This window comes from Chanodichthys erythropterus, chromosome 3 (assembly GCF_024489055.1).
Source record: "Chanodichthys erythropterus isolate Z2021 chromosome 3, ASM2448905v1, whole genome shotgun sequence".
NCBI lineage: Eukaryota > Metazoa > Chordata > Actinopteri > Cypriniformes > Xenocyprididae > Chanodichthys > Chanodichthys erythropterus.
The window spans coordinates 55,127,925-55,146,973 of record NC_090223.1 but is presented as its reverse complement, the minus strand read 5'-3'; the positions used below and the strand labels follow the sequence as shown (position 1 = coordinate 55,146,973).

Here is a 19,049-nt window from a genome sequence, read left to right as displayed (position 1 = left end):
TTCCCCACCGGTTTATTTGGGTCAATGACAATGCCATGGAAAATAACCAAAAATATATTTTGTTATTAGATGAAATATAATCATAATTTTTCTTGAATTGGGTAACATTTCTCTAATGACAATTCGAGAGGAATTATGATTATACTGATATATTATATTATATATATTATATATATATATATATATATATACACACACACACTGTATATTAAAAATGATTTGGGTGCCTGAAGTTCTGAATCTTTCTCAAAACATTTTTATTGGTCATATACAAAATAAAAGAAGCTGTAATTCAACAAACATACATTATATACAACAGTACATCAATAAATTAGCCACATCTGAGAAATGGTTAACTGCATGGTTCAAATCCACAGTCATTAAATAGGAATACAGTGTTGTATCTATAGAATGCAAAAAAGTACAACAATTGAATTAATAAATAGTTACAATTCACCCAATGTGTTACTGTGTTTCATACAAAGTACTGTAATATCTTATTACAACCCATTGATAAAATAACCAAAACATATTCTATCAATGTTCACCAATCATAAACTCACATTTCATAGCTTTATTTGATGACTCACAAATCTAGTGTCAAATATAAAAACCTGTACAGTCACTTGCTTACCAAACAAAGAATGTGACAAACTATTAGCCTAAAGCTTGATAACATCGCCATTAATGTGCTGACTGAAAAAAATGTTGCTTTTCAATAGGATTCATTGATGAACCAAGACACATTATAACAATGGCAGGACCAGTTGCATAGCCTAACGTTAAATTAATATAGTCACAAGACAGTAATATAGTAGCAATGTCAATAGCTCTGTCCCAAAACTTAGTGAGCTTCCATGTCACCTGCTTGTAATGGAGCCTTTTATGCTACTTGTTTGACACAAATAGTGCTTCTCACAGTAAGTGCACAAGAGTCTCTAAATACAACTGATTTTGACATTAGGGCCTTTTCCACTGTTCTGTAAACACGCACTAGACGGATGAGTTTGGCAGTGCGCGCGCATCTTTTGTCTCTCGCGCATGACAAGTCACTCTAAAAAACAACAACACGATACTCAAGTTAAAAGATGTTTAAAAAAACAAACGAATTCCACTGCCTTTCAAAGCATAAAGCATTCTGTGCAACTGACCCCTTACACAGTTTCTACACTGGATGCTTCAAAACACAATTGAACCTAATCAGTGATGCTGTTTTCACTGGACGTGATGCGATACTACAAATCCCTGACAGTTACACCATGTTTAGACTGGGACCACAACAGCTTGAGGCTATGTACACTGGATGTGACAAAACAATAGTTGCAAATCCATTTGTTCTTGTGTCAGAAGTAGCATGAGCTCGTGAAGTACATCAGAAATAGAATGAGGCATCAGTTTTTTTTGTCTGGGATTTGTTGTATTGCATCGTGCCACATCCAGTGTAGATAGCATCACTGATTATACTCATGTCTAGTGTAGACACGGTGTTAGAAGTTCAGAACTTCTTTTAACTCAGGTACTGCATTTTTAGAATGCCATGTCATGCTTGAGAAACCACAAAAGATGCAAGCACAACGGTCAAACATCCGTCTAGCATGCATTTACATAGAAAAACAATGGAAAAGTAGCGATGTAGAATGAAAAAATATGTTTTGTGTTGAATGTTACTAAGCATCCGTATGTTTATATATACTTTTCGATACTGAGTGAAACAAACGTATGCTTTAAAAAGTATGTCCATCATCTTTGATTCATTTTTTTGATTCACTGAGCTTGTCAAAATACATTCGGGGACTGGATATACTGTATGCAATATTACTATACAATTTGGCCAAGGTTGCATTTGAAGGCATAATATTGCTCTGCCTACCTCTTGAAACGGAGTCAGGGATGTGCCTATGATGCATTAGGATACTAGAGTTTGGAACAGAGCTAATAAACACACTTACAGAACATCTACCTTCGCAGTAGTGACTGTATCTCACTGAAATATCTTTCTCCTTAGCAGTAATTTTACAATAGTGCTAAAATACAAACTACCACAAACATCATCTGTCAAAAAAAAATAAAAAAAATATCAATGTGCACATAAGGGTACAGCGTGGCACTTTTCCAAGAACTACATTAAACACCACAAGTGCTGTGTGAAAATAGTGTGCAGAAAACCTCAGAGAAAAACTCCAAAAAGCTGCTTTTCAGAGTGAATGGGGTGAGTGCATTATGTGAGCAATGAATTCTAACAACAGTCATCAAACTGCTGAAAGAATATGCCCTATATATGCAGAAAACATGTGCTGCAGGAATACTGAAATACTGATTGTTGTGGCCTTGAATCTGTGATGTGAGGCGGAGCTGAGTTGAGGCAAGAGGGCAGTGCATTAATGTCACAGTGAATCAGTTACAATCTCTTCATTTTCATCTTAAAGAAATAGTAGTCCATAAATGAAAGCTGTCATTATTACTTGCCCTTGTGTTGCCGGTCATGACTGCAAAATAAGCCCCACCAGGGTGATCAAGATCAGAGGCAAGCAGTTTCTTGTAAGACTAGTTTATGAAACTGACCCCAGGTTTTTTTTTTTTTTTAATCACATTGAATCCTTTGTTTTGCTGTCTGTACGTTATTCATGCTTATTACATGATTGCTTATTTACTTCATATTCATAAACATTATTGATTTGACTGCATTGATGTTGACATCACTGTTTCCCCCAGACCTCCTTTACAGCTGAACTGGTCATATTGATGACCTTTGCACAGTTATTAAACTCAACTGAATTAACACTGAACTGATTTTAGCTAAATAATAATTCTATTGTTTTTTTTTTTGTTGTTTTTTAGAAATTATTTGCATAAGAATTGAATTCTGTTTGCATCATTGATCATTATTTTCCTGTTTATCCCTGTAAAGCTGCTTTGAAACAATCTGTACTATATAAAGCGCAATAGAAATAAGGGGACTTGACTTTTTTTTGTGGGTTAGTTTGTATAGCCTCAGATGACTTGGAATATTGAGGCACAAGTCATACAAACTACTACTATAACTTCTAGTGCTTGTTTCCTTTTTGGAGCTTGCTGGCAAAAACCAAAGTGGTTTGGACAACAGGAGGGTGGATGTATGACAGAGGGTTCATTTGCGGATAAACTATCACTGTAAATCAACTGCAGTGACCTGAAAGTTCTCAGGGTCTTGCCATGCCAGGGAGTTTATTCCATTTCCCCTCACTTATCCATTCAGATTCACAGCTGTGACACACATCAGGGCTATAAGTTGAAGTAATTCTGGAACTTTTTTTTATATTACACTGAACATTTATCCTGAGAAAACAGTAGGGAAGAGCATATCAAAATAAGTCCATTTCATTAGTGCATTTCACTTACCCTGATCATCTCACAGAGAAATCTCATGAAGCTTATTTCAAACACCTGTACGTAGTTCTGCTCTGAATCCAGATCATCTGTCTATCAGATCCAGAACATGAGCAAGACAGGGTTGACAATCAATTTATTTTTTAAATATTATAGCTCTGTTCCAAACCCTAGTGAGGGAATTCCATGCTATCTGTTATCAGACATACAGTAGGCAGCATTATATCTGAAACGGATCCTTGAACTGATCTGTGACATTCTACATGGGAGGCAAACACTGTACTCAAATTCAATAGAAAAGAACAAACAAACATACATACCACAAACAAATATTGAGTAAAACAATCCCTTTTTTTAAAATCCCTTTCCCTTTTAGCAATGATTACAGTTACTAAATAATAACTTTCCTGTTCCTCTTTCATTTTCAACCCCTCCACAATCAAATCAACTCCCAATGGATAAAAGTCCCCCTCTACTATATTTTTCTTCTGCATATTTCCCTCAGCAAGAATTGGCTAATTTATAACTGACATTTAGGGTGTTTTTGTTTCCCTGCCTATCTGACCTGAGATGCTGGGAAAGGCTTCGGCATTCCTGCGACCCCTACGTTAAGTCGAATGCTTTGGAGAATGGATGGACAGATTTCTTTCATTTTTCAGTGAGCTTGTTACCTGTTCGTGAAGGGCACATATGATGCCTCCTTACCTAATAGCACACATACATCACGGAGACGTCTATTTGATGTCTACATTTATATCTGCAATTTGTTGTCATTTTTGTTGCACATTTGCTCATCTGCAAGACGTTTCCTGTCATATGTTAAAAAGACATTTAGTAAATGTCTTAAAGATGTTTATGTTTTAGAATTTATGTAAAACTGCTTTTTTTAAGCTGTTTATGAGATGTTTGTACACAACAGATTTTTTCCAGATTAAGCGCTCTTTAGCAGACATCTTTGAGACGTGCTATCTGGGTTACTTGGTATCTTTTTGAACAGTCTTCATGTCGGGGGATCACATATGACGCTCTACACAGTGTCTACAACAGACACAGAAGCAAATAGAACCCATTATAACCAGTGATGCTGTCTATGCAGGATGCAGTGCGACACTACAAATTTCCGACAGTAAGCTGATGTTCCATTCTCTTTCTGTCGTACTTCAAGCGTTCGAACTACTTAAGTTCTGACATGAAGAACAAATGGATTTGCAACGGTTGCTTTGTCGCATCCAGTGTATACAGAATCAAGCTGTTGCAGTGTGGCGTGAAACACCAACTGTGGCATCTAGTGTAGACACGGTGTTAAAATGCTGGTCAGTTCACTAGGTTTTGGAACAGATATACAACCTCATCACTTTGCAGATGATTTAAATTTAGTTCTTGCTATTCTTGTTCAAATGTTGTCCCAAAACACAGATAAATTGTGTTTTGCCAAACTGCCTGTGCTGGAAGAGAACCACAAACTGACTATGCACCATTATGAAGCGCCACACTGGGTTTGTTATAGTCAGCTGCAGTAAAGCTGGAAGTTTTATCATTCAACAAAACCCAGATGTTCTGAGCGCAACACATCTTCATTACAGAGATATGGAAGGAGCCAATATGAATGACTGGCTTCTATACACTGTCTATATTACGTCATAATATTCATTTAAAGAATACAGCAGGACACTTACACAGTGAACAACACTGTCACCTGACCACATACACAGCACGCCACGCGCTACCCCATTGCACGTGTCTATTTACTAGAAAAGCAATCAGACTTCAATAATAAGCCACTTTTGGTACAATTGCAAAATTGATATCAAACTATTTTTTTGTTCATATAAATAACAGTTTTTTTCTGTTTTCTTTTTCCAGCAAGAAAAACAACAAAGTTTTTAGTTGGAGTAAGACATCAGAGACCATTAGCTAACGATTCAACAATAAAGCCCGTGTTGGGTTGCTTCTGGAAATTAAATGCGACCATCCCATCCATACAAAGCACAAAACAACAAAACTACAGCTCTACGACTCTGAACAAAGCTATGATCAACACTTTTACCAACACGGTTTACCAACTTCAAATATTTTCTAAATGCAAATAAATGCCTCCTCTTTGTGATGTTTTAAGGATAGGCTCTCTCATAATTCATGTCTGCAAAAGATGAACATCACCTGCCAGACAGATTAACAGGGCCTCTGCTCTCACATGCATAAATACAGTAGTTTATTGCCTCTCCTGGTCATATTCCTCAGAATATAACTTGTAAACATCATTCCACTAAATGGAATTGAACTCAACAGGAAAGAAATTTGATAACAGAAAATAAGTTTTGCTTGCTTTGTGAATTACAAGATCCTTATTTCTTATACCATTTCTGATATAACAGTGAATATATTTAGTTTTTCCCCTTAGTATATCAGTGGACAATATCAAGCACAGGTGACTCAAGTTGGAGCTAAAGTAAACCCAAAAACTTGTGACATCATTCAAAGTTAGTCATACACGTTAGTCAAACCTGCATGACTAACTTTTTTCCATGGGAACACAAAGATAAGACATTTAGCAGAAAGTCCAGACTATTTTCCATACAAAGAAAGCATATAGTTACCATGTCTCACATAAAAAAGTACCATAAAAAGGATATGACTTCTGCATTACATTCCAAGTCTTCTCAAGACATATGATAATTTTCTATAAGGAACACACCCAAATTCAAGTTATTCATTGACAATCTTGCCCTCTGCTGCAACTCTCGCATTTATGCAAGCACATTAGAGGTCTTCATGGTTTCACTTTGATTCAAAAACCCGAGGTCCGACCTGAGACTCGAGCGCGTTTGGGTCCAAAACTTTGACAAGTACCTTGGACATGGGTCGGGTTTGATTTTAGTTGCCTCGGGGTCTGGTAATTTTAAATAAATGTGCTTTTGATGAATAGACCTGAGAAGACTTAAAATATGCCAAATTTCTATTATTTGTTTTGTGTGCTTAACAATATTTTATTATGTAAAAGAAATGCATATTCCCTTCTTCTATGTTCTGTGTCACTCCGTGCTTCTGTGTGTAAATTACCAAACCATCCTAACGTTGTAACAATGTGTGAAATCCACTGCACATTTTTGAAGTATAGGCCACATTTTCTGTGAACATGGCTTAATGTAACTAACATAAACATTACAAAGAGGGATCGGAGAATGAACTTCATCTACAAATAAGAAGATGGGCACACTATAAAAACTACACGTGTTTCTTCTTTGTCATCTTTGATTTTGGTCTGTGTCATACCAGGCTGAAAAAGTCACCACTGGCCACTGGTGTTCTGCCTCTGTAACATTCGGGTTTGAAAAAAATGCCATCGGGACAACCTTAAGTCTAATTTGTCTGGCTCGGGGTGGGTTTTTTCTTAATTTAAAATGAATTTATGATTGTCTTGTTCGGGTAGGACATAGGACCACTGCACATATTTGAATTTGGTGTGCCAAGACGTACCTCATCAAGTTTGATGTCAGTGACAAATGGCATCAGTTCTTGTGTGTCTTCAATCATAGGTTGTTTACATGTTGAAGTGTGATTTTCTGCTTTACCTTCTCTGGTCAATGTATGCTTTCTCTGTATGGGAAAAAAACTCAGCACAAAAGCTTCTCCTTTTGTGTTCTATGGACCAAGTAACATGGGATTAGTACCAAATGACAGTGACTAAATGACACATTTTAAAATAATTTTTGGGTTAGGCTCAAGTCTGTGTAATACTCTGATTAACGAAATGTTGATACAAATTGTTCATTAACCACAAGGGTTGAAATTGACAGATTAATCTCTAAAAAGAAATGCACTCTTTGAGTATGTTATGTCCTTTATCTTTTTTTTTTTCTGAGCGATTTTAGAGTTGTCTGTTTATATTTTATGGTCACAGAGCAGATCTTGTTTCTCTGATCTTGCTGAATGTTATCACCTCATATCATAGCATGAGTAAACCTGTGCTTGATGGATACGCCAACCAATATACTTACAAAATGCTCCCCATTTGTGCATTAAGACCGTGCTTCTGTTTTGGTCTTGACAATGGTGATGACGCTGGTAGTGGCCACTTTGCCTGGTATGAGGGGCCCTATGACAGATGTGATGGGGCCCCTGGCACCGGCCACAGGGCTGCGGGCCACAGTTCTGGCAAAACTCTGGAGAGCCTCATATTTGGAGCGCAGCACGTCAAGCTCCACTTTCATGCTGGCGTTCTCTGAGGCGAGCTTCTCCACCTCTTGCTGAAGCTCTGCCTTCTGTTTCTCCAGCTCCTCCTTCTGCGTGACACGTTTGACACGGCAGCTGGCGGCATAGCCACGGTTTTTGAGTGTGCGCCGCCGCTGTTTCAACTGCAAGATTTCCTCTTTGGTCAGGCCGCGCAAGTGCTGGTTCAGCTCTCGCACAGACATGGACACCAGCTCATCATCCGTGAGACTCGTGCCATTCTCACCTGGCTCTCGCTTCACCTGCAGAGAACCGCAAGGGACTAGATCAAGAGAGAAACGAGGGAAGGGAGGGCAGGGGAGACTGAGGGCAATTGTAATGGTCCTAAACATCAAACAAGCTACAGCGATGAGCCTTATTCAGCACATGCTCAGTAAATTTCTCTCTCAGAGAAGAGGAAGGGTAACATATTACAGTAAGGTTCCATTAGATAACACCAATACATGAACGTACAATGAAACCTTAATTAAATGTTAAATTCAACGTTTACTAATCCACTTTTAAAACAACATTTGCATTTGAATTTGAACATTGAACATGAATGAACAATGAATAATTGTTTTATTAACTAATATTAACAAAGATATATAATAAAAAATATTGCACATTGTTAGTTTATGGTAGATACATTACTGATACCAAAAGAAAATGTGATTTATTATGTGATTTAATACTTTTCTTCTGCTGTCTTAAGCTTTGAATTCAGATTTGGAGACACTTTCATTTGAAACATCACATACCTTCAGTGCTTTGTTTCCCTTATTTGTAGTAGTCATACCACGAGAGCCGCTCTCCTCTGCCCTGCTCGACAGGTCTGTCAATACAACAGAGAGTTTGCAATGGTCAAACAAATGTTTCTCAGTCCGGAGGGTAGACACACAGGAGTTGATCATCAAGGTCATAACTGTATTCAAAAGTTGGGGCGTAAAAACCACAATCTCAATTAAACAGTATAAACAGTTTCTTTACACAAACTCTGCACAACATAATCAAACACTCCTTGCTAACTTTCTGGCCAGAACACATAAAACTAGAGTGAATGTTTTTTTTTTGGCTGAACGCAACAGTATAGCTGAACGCTGCTGCACCAATAAGGATGCAGCATCAGGAGCCTGCAGGAGCCAATGAGACGTCATTTCCGGACACATACATACAGACACTCCCAAAACAACCAAAACACAGAGATAAACCATAGGGTTGTAACCGGCAAGGCACAGCAATAAAAAGTGGTTACTGCAAACAACCAGAAGTGTCTCACAAGAACCAAACTACTGCCATCTGGGATGATAACAATCGAAAACAACAATACACGGAAAACTGAAGTACACACACACACACACACACACACCTTCTGCTGGTTCAGTGGCTTATTGGCACATTCCAGGGCCCAGCTTTATGACGGGGCTCCTCTCTGACTGCAACAGTGGAGAAAGGTTTGCGACATCTTATTGGGTTAAGATGGACTAGCACAAACGCCATCAAATAAGGATGCTAGGACAACTGACAGACATCTCTTAGAGGGTAAGGGGAAGACCCCAAGTACCAAGCCTGGGAAGCCACAGGCAGTTTCTGCCCTTCACCCATCTTGAGACTAATTATTAAGGTTAAAGCCCGGACCACCATACAAATTCCTTAGGATCTTTTGGATGCATAAGTGTTAGCTGAAACTAAGAGAGGCCACAAGAATCCATCCAAATCCATTCATAACCATGTTTGGAAAACTTATAATTGATGGAAACTACAACACATCCATTTCATATTTCCAGAGAGAGACAAGTATTCTCAGTGACAGCTATATGTAGTACAACATTCAGCTGTTAATGTACAAATTAATGCATGCATGAAAGTTCAATCTTTTCAATCTATGTTTGAACTCTATGTGTTCGACATTGCTTAAAGTTATTTTGGTGATGGTTTGGGAAGTGAGCAATGCATTGGTAAAACTTTAAAAACACTGTTCTAACCGCGTGCTTTAGATTACGCAAATGATTTCCAAAGGGGAAAGAAGGGTGGGCCACGCCGTGTGTGCCCCCTCTTATGACAGCAGCCAGTCATAGCACTGGAATAAAGAAGTGCCCAATTGCAATCGCCTCCTCAGTGGAAAGGGATAAATCGACTCCTTTTTCTTAGTCTCCGGCCTGAGTGGTGGGAGGCAATAGCAGATACACCATTCTGAGTCTCCCATCCAGTGAGAATGCAACAGATATGCCCAAGTACTGAGTCTCTGTTCATCCATGTGAGATTGCCTGCAAAGGTGAGGTGTTAACAGTTCTGAGTGAGGTTAACAGTTTTGAGTCTCCGGACTACATGTTCCAGATTTTAGGACCCATTTTAGTGCTCCAGGAGATCAGCATCCCATAGAGCTTCACGTTCAATGCTGTTGAAACAGATTCCAGCTCCTTTCACCACTGCATTGCTCCAAACCAGTAGGCATCACCACCACCGAACTGCTCACCCAACCACATGGAACGCAAATATCACTTAACTAAACCTCTTTGTAGAGACCAAGGCATTGTTGTATATTATCAGTATATGACTAATTTACATTAATTTACATGAATGTTATATAGCTGCTGCCAGTTAATAATAATAATAATAATAATATTTTTTGTTTAATGCATAATAAGATTATTTTATTAGTTTCAGAGAAACAACAGTTTTATATTTCCATAAGATAAAGGGTAGCACTTTATTTTAGAGTCCTATTCCCCATGTATATACTATGTATTTATGATAGTAATTGTAATAACTGGGTAATAACTAGGTACTAACTCTGAACCTACCCCTAAACCTAACCTTAACCCATGTACTTACCTTATATTATCCAGTAGTGCCTTAGGTAAGTAAACTGTAAGTACATGTAAGTGCATGTTCTGTAAAATAAAGTGCAACCAGATAAAGTAACACTGCCATAGCCATACCCAACTTAATGCCAGCTTTACTAAAAACTCAGAACAGAGAGTGTGTGTAAGAAGGGAGAGAAGTCATTATCCAAACACATGTGCCAAACCATTTTATTTTTAATTTGCTGCATCTGTGTTGTCAGTAGATTACCCACACCTGATTATTAGGGCTGGGCAAAAGATTTTTTGATTAATCTAAAAAAAATGTGGTTGATTTGATGTTGCTTCTCAAAATCTATGATATCTTTTTTTCTGTATTTATTTCAGCAATCACTGAACATAATATCTGATTGACATGAATCTTATTATTAGTCTTCTCCACTAGGTGTCATCCTCTTATTTCCCTTACGCCATGTTACAACAGGGTCACTGTTATTCATTCAGTGCTTAACATGGCGGATGCAGGTGCGCCTTTCCACGTGATGGACGTTTCTGACAGTCGAAGGAACTTTCCCGATCGGGCCAACAATGCATGGTCACGAAAGTTTATCAGTTGCACATGTTTTTATGTCTTGCCAATTTAAATATTCAAGCAAAAGATGATGTGAAAGAGAACTGAATTCAGCACTGGTGCGCTGTGTGAGAAGTTTTATGTGCTTTTATGTGAAGTTTTATAAGATGAGTGTTTCTCAATCAGCGTGCAAATACTAAATTGAGTTCTCTTTCACGTCTTCTTGTGCTTGAATGGACACATCCACACAGAACTATGTCAAAATGCCCATCTTGGCGAGTATCCTCATAAACAGTCGGTTATTGCTTAAGTGAACATAAAAAGTAAAGAAAAACAACACGTGTACAGTATCAGTATATTGGGTCTGTGCATTAGTCTTAAAGTGACAACAACCTGATATTCCTGCTGCTGTGAGATATATGTAACTGCAGAACTACAGAGCTGTACGTGACAGCAGTTTCAGGACAGCAGGACCAGACCGGACGTTTATTTCTTTATCATTCATGGTATTCATTTAGTAGTTGTGTTGATTACTCTCACGGTGTACACTACAGTCTCCATGCAGGTTCACGGCACCCGCAACACCAATATTTTAACAATTTATACAATTTTGGTATGAAGATAAAGGTTAGGATTAGGATTTTTCTCTGGAGTATTATAGTTCAGTGTATATTAGCACCATTTGTTGTTTGCTTTTAGAATCTGAAAGAACACTTGAACCTGAAAATGGTGATGCGTGATGTCAGACTTAACAAGCGGACAGTAGACTGTTGAAGCACTGAAAAGAACAAATCAGAGAGGATCGGATCAATAGGAAAACAGAAAACACTGAGTGAAGGCATTAACAAGAGGGCAGGTGAAGAAATGGAGAGAGACAGAGAGAAGGAGAAACAAAGAACAAATAGAGTAAGGGAACATGGGGGTTGGCAGCCTTGTGAAAAAATGCATCCTCAGCACATTTGGGCTAGCTTGCAAAACGAAGGGTAAAAACCCCTGATCTCAGCAAGGACCCCAACAAAGGCACCAATTAGGAAGTTGTGTAGCTAAACTTAAATGACTAGAGCAATCATTTCCAACCTTCAAAGCCTGGCAGCATTCATAAATTTAGAGGGTGCAATGATGCAATGATACATAAATTACAGTATACATACATATGATAAATGCTGAGCCAACAAATGCGCTGTGGCCTTGTGTCCCTGTGTCATGTGTTAATGATTGCCTTCCTTTACCGAGGCCTCAGGGACTAGTCCACAGATGGATGCCATTGGGCCAGGCTATGCTAAAGAAACACCGACCTGCCCCATTTACCTGTCCTCTAAAAGCACAATGTGACCTACCAATAAAATAAAACAAGCTAATTTCACTGCTCCTCAAGATACTACACAGCTCTCTGGAATACGTTATTTTTTGTAAAGTATTTCTTTATAATGAGCATAAAACCCACTAAATCTCATTTTCCTACATAAGTGTTCTGGTGTGTGTCTCTCACTCCATGATTGCACCTCATATAATAAATCAAGGATCATGAAATATAAATATAAGTTGAAATAAGTGTAATTTTGTAAATTGCCACATAATAAGCACATTAATGAATAATAAGTCATTATTTTTAGCAATTCTATTTTCAACTTTGTAGTTAACAGTTTGAATTTGATTAGGATTTTCATGTTACATTTGAAATATGTAACACTTTGTGCATGCAGAAGCTGTCTGAGCAGATTTTAGTTAGAAGGTCTGGTTTAAAATAGACAGAAAGCTTCAAGACAAGTCTTTTGATACATTTTTAATGCTGATGTATAATAACATGTAATATAAAACATATTCAAACCATGGTTCCAACAAAGTTGTTTAGATGTAAACCTTTAAAAGTGATATTTAAAAAGCTTGTTTTTATCAAAATACTTTCTTTTATCTCAGGTTAATGTCTACAATACAATAAGCAGTCAACAATAAGCAGGTCCAAAAAGAATATGCAGACTTTCTGAATTTCCTGTGCTGATTTTCAGAGAAAGTCTGTGAAATATACTTAAACAGGTTATTCAAACAGAGCTTATGCAAGACATGTTTTCATGCATGCGATCAGCTAAAGAAAAAAAGAAGAAGAAAAAAAAAAAGAACCTGACAGCACACAATTATTATTATTAAAAATTTTATTAAATTGATAAAGAAATATCTTACTATTGCAATAATACATACTATACTGTAAAATTAAAAAAACAATTAAAAAAGTAAATAACAACAATAATAATAATAATATGTTTAGTATATTAATAGAATTGAAGTATTATAATAGTATTTATACTGTTATATAATGTATTAATAGAATTGTTGTTATTATAATAATAATAGTAATTACTATTATTATTATTATTATTTTATTTTACAGAACAACAGTAAAATTACAATACTAACATTTATGGCTGCCCTAACTTCATTGTTTTCGAAAATTAAACCATTAAGCTTTTATTTTGGGCGAAAAAAATGCAGGAAGACCTTAACGCTTCTCTTTGTTGAAAACAACTGATTTATAAACGATTCACATACATTTGGGAAGATGGTTGGTTGCATTCCCAAATGCAAAAGCGAATCAAACATGCAGCATTTGCAGAGTAGCAAAGTGCTGTGCTTTACTCTGAAACATGCAGCATGTCAGACTATACTGTATATTTATATAAATACAATCACAACCGCTGCAATTTCATGATTGCACTAAACCATTTCACATTCTGACATCAATAGATTGCCAATATTCATTAAAAAGTTACTGGGCAACTGGCAAGTAACACTATTTCAATGCCGATTTTTACTCTCATTTGACTTAGGCTTTATCCATGACTAGATCAGGGATAAGAATCCATGCATGAATGCATTAGAATATGTAAAATGTTTACAGTTTACATATTTAGTAATTGTTTAAAGGGACAGTTCACACAAAAATGAAAATTATCCCATGATTTACTCACCCCCAAGCCAGCCTAGGTGTACATGACTATCTTTTTTCTGACTAACACAATCCTTGATGAATAGTCGTCCTCCGGAAGCTAGTCCCCCTTCATTCACAACCATTATAAACCTTGGAGGACTAAGGATATTTTTAAATATATCTCTGATTGTGTTTGTCTGAAAGAAGATAGCCATACCTAGGATGGCTTAAAGGTGAGTAATTCATGGGATAATTTTCATTTTTGGGGTGAACTATACCTATACCTTTAAGGCCGTGATTTCAGCCATCATACAGTAACCAGCCCATACACCCTCACCCCCAAACATTCTTTTCTCAGATTTACGCAATTCACGTGGGTCATACTTTCCAGGTCAGAAAATACGGAAATCCATATTAATATGGAAAAATCACTTCCCAGCTTTTTAAAGTAGATGAAAGAACATTCAAATAAACCAAAATATTTAATAAACTATCACACCAAGAACATTAAGAAACATTAGAAACACATTAAGAACATTATGTTAATCCATTAGTGTAAATCTGCTGAGCTTCCAGCAGAGTTCTGCATGCACATTCCATGAGGCCCTTACTATGAAAGCCATTTGTAAGGTGACTTTCTGAAGTGTGTAAGCACTGTGCCACTTTCAAAATATTGCTCAGTTTGTTTGAGTGATCTGACATGTACATTTCTGGCTCAATCAGTGTCAGGACTTCAGGATGGGACTACCAGTGATTGTCTAAACAATGGCAGATCCAAGCCAGATACTAGGGTTTGCAAAGTACAGAGAGAACGACATACTGAAATATGAAACATCTGTAATTCCACGTCAAGACTTTCAAGGTCAAGCCTAAAGTCTTAAGATTTAGTCTTTTGCCAAGTCATGTTGTAAGTTATTTTATATCTTACATGCACTACTTCTAGCGATTTCCTTATTCATCAAGTCATACACAAAGATAAAAGTATTAAATGATTTTTTTTTTATGTGCAACTTTACAAACCAGTTGCAGCTCTGAATGATTTTAATTGTATCAAAAAATACCTGACATGAAAACTTGGTGAGAAAGGCAAGGTAACACATATTCTGGGCTTACTAAAACATTCATGGCTTAAAAGGTGTGGTTCACTCAAAATTAAAATTCTGTCATAATTTACTCACACTCATCGTTGTTTCAAACCAGTATGCATTTCTGTCTTCTAAAGACACAAAAGAAGATATTTTGAAGAATGTTGGTAACCAAAAAGTTTTGGTGAACATTGAATTTCATTGTTTGGACTACGGACAATTTCCCCCCCTTCAAAATATCTTTCTTTTTCCAAAGAAAAAAGGAAGTCATACAGTTTTGGAATGACATGAGGGCAAGTTAATGATGACAGAATGATCATTTTTGGGTAACGAATGCCTTTAAGCCCCATTAGCCCACCCCTAGTGCCGCCCATGATACAGAATACAGCTGGCGAGAAGTACAGGCAATGATCATTATGGAAATAGACAGTCTTGTAAATTTTAGGGAAAGCTACTAATGTACATGCAAGTCATTTTCTAACCTGCTGACCTCTTGGAAGCCCTGATGCCCCTTAATGAAGACTGCCACTGCCTTAGAAACCCTGCATTTAATTTCATGCATGATCAGCACCTCTTTCTGAACCTCCTCATCAAGTACAACCAGAAAAGAAAAAAAAGAAGAAGAGGAAACGAGTAGTTTTATGCAGACCTAATCATCTCTCCCTTCAACAGAGTCAAGTCAATTATCAAACAAGCTCTGTGTGTTGAGCACCATTTAACTGCAAATTAAAAATCTGACTCGGCTGATGGCTGGGGTTCTGTTTCTTCAAGATGGGCATCAATTTAAGCGCAGAGGGCAGGGAAGCCATAAACTAGCGGCTATTCAGAGCGTGAAAAGGAGATGCAAATTATTCTGAAGTTTCAGCAGTGAAGAAGCGACGATGCACCATTAACAGTCAATAACCCAATGGTAGCACTGTTGATAGATAGACAGAGAAGTGGGGCTGGCCAAGACGATCACGAGAAGTATTCTCTCAAAATCAGTCAGCTTTAAACGCAATGGAGCCCAACTTTTGTGAAGAGATTAAATTTGTGAGCTCAATGAAAGGTACATGAAATTATTGACGTTTGGAGTCACCTTCAAACATTGTAAAAAAGATTAAAGTCTCTTTTTAATGCTGTATTGTTTTTGCAGGGCCGCAAACATGGGGTAAAGCTTGGAATGCAAAAAAGCTTTTATAAACTATAAGCAAACATTTCTTTCCAGAGTTAAATACAGGGCACAAGTTTGAGCAGTAAATATTAAATGGCAGGACCAAAAACCTGAGTTATCAAACAAATCAAATGTACAAGAACACTGTTAGAAAAAAAGAGCACAGAAGGACACAAGACGTTCTTGGGGAACAGGACTTAGAGGTAAAACACCTGATTTTAGGCAAACAGACAAATCAAGCTAAAACACTGCCTTTATTAAACAAGTTTGAATGACCTGTTGCCCAGCTAAAGAGATCATCTTATAGGGAAAATAATTTGACTTGGGTGAAATAATAAAAAGGCCCAAGGGTCAACCGTAAGTCCTTTCTGAATGTCGTGATATTGGCCCACTGGTTATTTGTCCTGAAAAGGCTTTGACAATTTGACATTTTTGTTATCTTTCTTGCATTGGTAACAAACCTCCACTATCTTTCCTACTTGCTTGCCAGATGTCAAGAGAATAAATCCCCCCAAACGGAGCTTTTCTCTTAAAAGGATATGTTTTCTGTCCAGTGTTTTACTTGTATCTTCTCAATCTGAAAACTACACTCAATCGCGCTCTCTCTGAGCTGCAAAAAAGCATTGATGATCATCACCAACAAACATGTATGTTGAAGTTTAGTGATGTCTATACTGTGAAATACAGCCAGTCTGTGTTCCCTCATGAGGGTGCATCTTCGATTTGCAGTTAATAAATCTGCGAATGGATATTCTCTGTGACAAACTGTAATAAATACAAACATGAATCTCTACCAGGCTATTGTTTGAGATCAAATGCACTTATGCAACCTCTGTGCTACAAGAGAAAGTAAAAAGATAATGTTTTAAATTTTTAGAATTAAGATTAGGAGTCACTGTTTTTCTATTGATTTTTCTATTGATGAAGCCATCAAAATCATAGAAGTCTATGCTCCACCTACAGGCCCATATATATTATATCACACAGTCAAACTAAAATTTATTCAGACACCTTTGTTAATTTTATTCATTAATACATTTTATTCACTATAGTTTAAAAAATGGTAATAAAATATGACAAGATTTCAGAGTTAAACTGTGTCAGAAAAAAATGAATCTTAATTATGTCAGATAACAATTAAGCCGGGGACACACCTAACGATTATCATTCTAAGACTGAACTGAACACACATACCGATTGTTTCCTTCAACTGGGGCCGATTTATACTCACACATGGAATTTGAATACCGACTGTAATCGCAGACTGAGCGCAACTGGCTCTGACTGGACGCGTTTGAGCGCGAATAGTCATAAGTATCAATTTACATTCATAATCGGCCTTACAATCGTTAAGTGTGTGCGCGGCTTTAAGCAAAACATGGTCAGGTCAAAGTGTATAATTTTTGGTTCCAAATTTTTATAAATTTTACTGGTTGACCACTGTATGAAGAATGTTTGTGTATAATATGTCACAGTTTACTTTATTTTGCTATCCTCACTTACATACATGAACTACAGTGTCCTGCACCCACTGGTAAAAATATATCAAAAATATCACAAAATGTCTGAATAATATTTGGTTTGACTGTTCTACTACATGGTAAAGGTACATGGTACATGGCAGAAAGAAAAAGAAAAGGTAAGGAACTGAAATTAAGGAACCAAAATTAGAATATAGAAACCAAAATGGTTAAATTACTTATGATTTCGAGTCTTATTCCAGACTAGTTAGAATTAGAATACAATATGATATGGCATAAATAATAAAACATCAATTAGAGTTATTTGTCTTTATGCCTAATTGTTTGTTAAATTTAAGCTCTTTGATGCAGGCTTATTCTGCATTAATTGTACTCTACATTAACATCTTTGAATAAAACCTAAAAAAAAAAAAAAACATTCTTGCACAGTGTTACGTCTCAAAGAAAGAAAGAAAAAAATGCATAGCAACAGCAGGAAAAGACAACTGCGGTGAAAATAATAAAAAAACGCCCTTACTTACACTGGGTTTCATCATCGACTCCCCTCCCAACACCCCCCAAAAACCCCATTGATCTTTTCTGGAGTCCTGAGTGCTGCATCCAGAACAGATAATGCTGTACCGAAGGACTAGGGGACTGTAATTTCTGCAGAGACGGCATTAGAAACGTAAGATTTGAGGAGCACCTCCTCCACTCATTAAACTCTTTCTTTAGGTTGCATCAACTCCTGTCCAAGCAAACCTTCAGCCAATGAATGGTAGATCATTTTGAACAGAAATACTAGTCAAAGCCTGTATCACAGACAAAGGGAAAGCTGGGTTTCAGCTAGACTTGATTTAAACTGCTACATCTTTCAAATGAAAGCCACCATCTAAACCCCTGCTGCTTGATGAAGGCGCTCATCTGTTCTTTTTACCTGCTCCGGCAGGTGCAATTACATACAGCTAGATGGGGTTCATGACACAAAAGGACATTCTTATAAATGCCAGGCACACAAAGTCATATTACACAAATTTGTCCAAACACATGAATGTGTATCACACAAAAAGCAGAGGCACCTCATTCAAAATCCTCTGAAACTGGGATCATTCTTGTTATTTTTGTTCTGTCCTTCAGCTAATATTTAAATATCATATTTTTGTAATAACTGTTGGGTAAACAAGTGAGCGCAATAAAACCACAATGGCATTTGACTAAAAGGTTGAACTGTGTTCAAGACAAAGCCATTTTTCATTGAATTAGCAGGTCAGGGCAACTTAAACTGTAAAATGTTTTAAATTACAAATTTTTTTGTTGACTAAAAATGGTTTGATATTTCTGATATTACAGTTTATATTTTACATCAATTTGACTTTTCACATTATAATTATATTATGATGTATAATTTTGAATTACGATTGTCATAATTGTATTGCTAAAAAACCTTTACAGTTTAATGACAGGTTCCATTGTGACAG

General features: G+C 36.9%; 1 protein-coding gene across 3 annotated transcripts in view; it reads right to left on the bottom strand.

Annotated features, from left to right (window-relative positions):
- Positions 1-275: 275 nt before the first annotated feature.
- Positions 276-19,049, bottom strand: part of mafga (v-maf avian musculoaponeurotic fibrosarcoma oncogene homolog Ga) — a 20,297-nt gene continuing 1,523 nt past the window's right edge. For 2 of the 3 annotated variants that reach the window (XM_067382851.1, XM_067382852.1), the window contains exons 2-3: positions 8,337-8,410; positions 276-7,838 (exon numbers count right to left, since the gene is read on the bottom strand). In XM_067382851.1, coding sequence (XP_067238952.1) covers positions 7,386-7,838; positions 8,337-8,372 — 489 coding nt within the window. In that variant the 5' untranslated portion in view covers positions 8,373-8,410 and the 3' untranslated portion in view covers positions 276-7,385. The other variant, XM_067382850.1, reaches the window with a different exon arrangement.